This window comes from Aegilops tauschii, chromosome 6 (genome assembly GCF_002575655.3).
Source record: "Aegilops tauschii subsp. strangulata cultivar AL8/78 chromosome 6, Aet v6.0, whole genome shotgun sequence".
Lineage (NCBI taxonomy): Eukaryota > Viridiplantae > Streptophyta > Magnoliopsida > Poales > Poaceae > Aegilops > Aegilops tauschii.
The window spans coordinates 414,204,306-414,208,507 of record NC_053040.3 but is presented as its reverse complement, the minus strand read 5'-3'; the positions used below and the strand labels follow the sequence as shown (position 1 = coordinate 414,208,507).

The 4,202-nt window shown below is 55.5% G+C and overlaps 1 protein-coding gene across 1 annotated transcript; it reads left to right on the top strand.

Moving 5' to 3' along the window:
* The first annotated feature begins 928 nt into the window (after positions 1 to 928).
* On the top strand, positions 929 to 3,903 carry LOC109741217 (probable trehalose-phosphate phosphatase 4). Its single transcript, XM_020300286.4, has 9 exons — positions 929 to 1,431; positions 1,535 to 1,675; positions 1,813 to 1,884; positions 1,987 to 2,064; positions 2,189 to 2,242; positions 2,386 to 2,487; positions 2,619 to 2,696; positions 2,816 to 2,885; positions 3,060 to 3,903. Exons 1-9 carry the CDS (start codon positions 1,165 to 1,167, stop codon positions 3,305 to 3,307), a joined length of 1,110 nt encoding a protein of 369 aa, XP_020155875.1. The 5' UTR covers positions 929 to 1,164; the 3' UTR covers positions 3,308 to 3,903.
* The last annotated feature ends 299 nt before the right edge of the window (positions 3,904 to 4,202 follow it).

Below are 4,202 nucleotides of genomic sequence, written 5' to 3'. Positions count from 1 at the left end.
CGGTGATATTCGTTCAACTGGAGGAAATGTTCCCATCAACTACGAAGGCGCATGTAGTGACTTCATCAATCTCAAGATGTTGTGCCGGCTCACTATCTCAGAAGTACTCCTAGGATAGGGTGTGCGTGCATGCGTTCATAGGGACGGGTGTATGTGAGCATCTGCGTTTGCACTGGTGTTAAAGAAAAAAATATGGCTAGGACACAGTCGAGTGAGACTTAACAAAGAAAAAAGAACAACTGGTTCTTTTTCATGAATCTTAATGAAAGATCTCACAAGTACAGCGCCGACCAAGACCTAACCAAGTCTTAGTCGACTGAGATTTAGCGTAAAAAAATACACAAGTTAGTTTTTTCGGCATGCCCTAACAAAACATTTAGGTAGGAACTAAATTAGCCCTACATGTGTAAAAATAAAAACTTTTAAAAAACTTGTAGCCGTGGATCTTTCTGTCCTGTGTTTGGTTACAGCGGGTCCGGACCCCGTAATCAGATTACGATTTCTCAACCTTTATATCCCTTCTTTTTACTGTGACCCGTGTCGAAATTCCACCTACCTTCACTGCATCAATCATGGACGCCTGCTGCTTTTCCAAAAATCGGCCTAAACTGCGTGTCGATGATACAACATGCTAGTTCAAAGATTCTCCCTTCACTTTGCGTACACGTACACTTCACAAATTTGGTGCCAAAAAGACTCCCGTCGCCTCTTTCGGCCCAACGACGGACGACACAGGCCTCGGCTGCGCATGTGAGGAAAGCACGAAAACCGCCGTGGACTCGGCGCACAGGCATGGAGAAGAGAACGATCGTCGGGCGGGCGGCGCCACACGTAGGCTCCGCATGGGATCCCACGGGCAGGCCCCACGTGCCCCTACCGCGCCCGCCGCTCGAGCTATAAGTACCCGCGCTTATCCCACTCCGGTTCCACCCACCTTAAGCTCTGAGAAGCTACCACACACACACGCGCACACCCACACCGCGCACGAACGCACGCGCGCGCGCACTCCCTGAAGGCCAGCTGCCTGTGCCTGTGCGCCGTCTCGCCGGAGCTTGGCGTTGGAACGAGACCGGGAGCTTGCGGGCTTCGCGCACGTTGCACGAGCTCTCAGCTGGTTCTCCGGCCGGGCTTGCTTGTTTGGCCGTGCGCCGCGCGCCGAGTGACATGACGACGAGCCAGGACGTGGTTGTTTCGGAGATGAGCATTGGGGCGGGCGGGGCGGCCATGCCGGGCTCCGGTGCCGCGGGCCTCTTCGCGTGCCGCAGCGCCGCCAGCGCCGGGGCCATGTCCATGCGGCAGACGTACCGCGACCTCGCCGCCGCCGCCGCGCGCTCCGCGAACTGCACATGGGCCGAGCTCGAGGCCATGCGCGCCGCCTCGCCCACCCGCTCCCGCCCCGGCGCCGACGTCGACGAGCTCACGGCCTGGATGGTCAGTCCCGCTCATCCCTCCTGCCTCCACGGGGCGCGTCGTTTTTTCACGGTGCATGATTGTTGTTCTAACCTTTCTTTGGCTTCTCTTGTGCTCCGAGCAGAGGAAGCACCCGTCGGCGCTAAGCAAGTTCGAGCAAATCGCCAGCGCGTCTAAGGGGAAGAAGATCGTCATGTTCCTGGACTACGACGGCACCCTCTCGCCCATCGTCGCCAACCCCGACGCCGCCTACATGAGCGACGCGGTAAGTCCCTCCCCGGCCCTGCAACACTCGACGTTTCCACGGCCGTCCGGCCAGCCTGAAAGAAAAATAAAACCAAGGCCATATTTGCTGATCGATGTGAATCGTCTCGCCGGCCTTGTGGTGGTGTATTTGTGCAGATGAGGGAGGCGGTGCGCGACGTTGCGAAGCACTTCCCGACAGCGATCGTGAGCGGGCGGTGCCGCGACAAGGTACATTCCCCGCGCCACTTCACTTCTCTCTGCCATATCAAGTGACTAGCCCGTGAGTGCGCGTGATGATTAAACTCTGGCTTTGCTCTCGCGGCGGTGCAGGTGCACAACTTCGTCGGCCTCTCCGAGCTGTACTACGCCGGCAGCCACGGCATGGACATCAAGGGACCAGGCTCCAATGTATGCCCATTCCCCTTTCCATCTCCATAACATCTAGCTACCCTCTACGACAATTAACCATCCATCCTTAATCAACCCCTTTGATTACTCTCACTGACTAGTCTCGCCTCATGCCAATCTGCAGCCCGAGTCTGTGCTGTGCCAGCCCGCAAGCGAGTTCCTCCCCATGATCGACGAGGTACTTAATTACACTAAATCAATTTACCTTACAAATCAGGAGAAGAACACCTGTCCATTCGTGTTTATCTATCTAGCCGGTGGTGTTTAAGTAGTTGGTGCACGAGGAGGCTAGCTAATGATGGTGAATCACATTTTTGTCAGGTGTACAAGGTGCTTGTGGAAAAGACGAAGTCCACACCTGGAGCCAAGGTGGAGAACAACAAGTTCTGCCTGTCCGTCCACTTCAGATGTGTGGATGAAAAGGTAGGCGAGCCTTACTCCACCTTGGGAAACCCAACCACTTCGCCACTTAATTAACAGGCATGCCGCATCATGTGCGGTTAGTTTTGTTATGTCGTCTCGTCTGAGCTAACCACTCTCCTCCGTGCATGCAGAGATGGAACTTCTTGGCTGAGCAGGTCAAGGCCGTGATCAAGGACTTTCCCATGCTGAAGCTCACCCAAGGGAGGAAGGTGAGTGATTGTTTAATGCCTTGCCGCCGATGAACTCGGCGACGAACCACAGCATGAGTTGACCTTTCCCTCGTGAAGATCTTGATCAAGATTGGAACCTCCATTTGTTAATATTATAGGTCTTCGAGCTCCGGCCCAGCATTATGTGGGACAAGGGCAAGGCGCTGGAGTTCCTGCTTGAATCGCTAGGTACGCACGCAACGACTCCTCCACATACTACTTATATATCTTCCGTTCGTGTCAGTGTCACGACAGTCGTTTTCGGTCCCGGTTTTTTTCTATTCACCTGCGTTTCACACCACTGTCGTTAAGAAAATGAAAAACAAACCGTGCGCTGACGGACACCCTGCCCCGTCTCTCCAGGATTCGCCAGCTGCAGCGACGTCCTGCCGGTGTACATCGGCGACGACCGCACCGACGAGGACGCCTTCAAGGTGCTGCGGAAGAGGGGCCAGGGCGTGGGGATCCTGGTGTCCAAGTGCGCCAAGGAGACCAGCGCGTCCTACTCGCTGCAGGACCCGGCGGAGGTCATGGAGTTCCTGCTCCGGCTCGTGGAGTGGAAGCGGAGGTCGTCGACGGCGGCGCCGCCCATGGTCCGGCCGCGGGTGTAACCCCGGCCGGCGGCCCACCAGCTAGCCTAGCAGCAGCACAGATCCAAGACGCCGGTCGGGTCGGTCGACCACCGGTCAATCCAGCTCGTCGCGATCGGTGTCCCGTCGTGCCAACACTACCCCACCCCCACCCCACCCCACCCCGCCCAAGTTTTCTCTGATGGTTCTGTGGTGGCCTCCGGAGCGGACCCTGCGGTGGCTACGTGCATGTTCTTCGGTCGAGCCCCCGTGGAAAACGATCGGAGCCCACGCAGCTCGCTCGCTTGCTCCCGAACTGCACGCCTGTGTGCTGGGAGCTGCAGCAGCTATGGCACAGTGACCAACCGACCCGTGTCTAGGTAGCAATGTACTGCTGCTGCTGGTCTACTAGTACTCTACTACTCCACTACTCCCTTGTTGTTTTTTGTCCCACGGGCTGGGAAGGCACATGCAAAGCTACCTGCCGCTCCCAAACCCGGCCTGCCGGCCTTGACGAGAAAGAAGGTTCTTCGTTATTATTCACCCATGTAACTAGCTAGGATCGCCCTCTGTTCAGTGTTCAATTGTCTCTGTAAAATGCAGTAATGGAATCAGTTAACAGTGATTATTTCGTACTACATCATGTGCATGCATGGGTGTCAGCTAGCTTGTCTAATCCGTCGCTTTGAATATGCTTTTTTTTTTTGCGAATAGCTTTGAATATGATCTCGTCCGTTCGTTGTGGTAAAGATATTAACTACACACACACATACTCCTATGTACATGGTGGATGTGACCATGAACGAACGGTAACAAGAAAAATAAAGGTTGCACCGTACGGCGTACAACACCCTCTCCAGGAGGCATGTGAAGGGCCTGTTGCGTGATCTCCCTGCAGGATCACCTGCCGCTTCTTACCGCGACAGGCGGCTCCGGT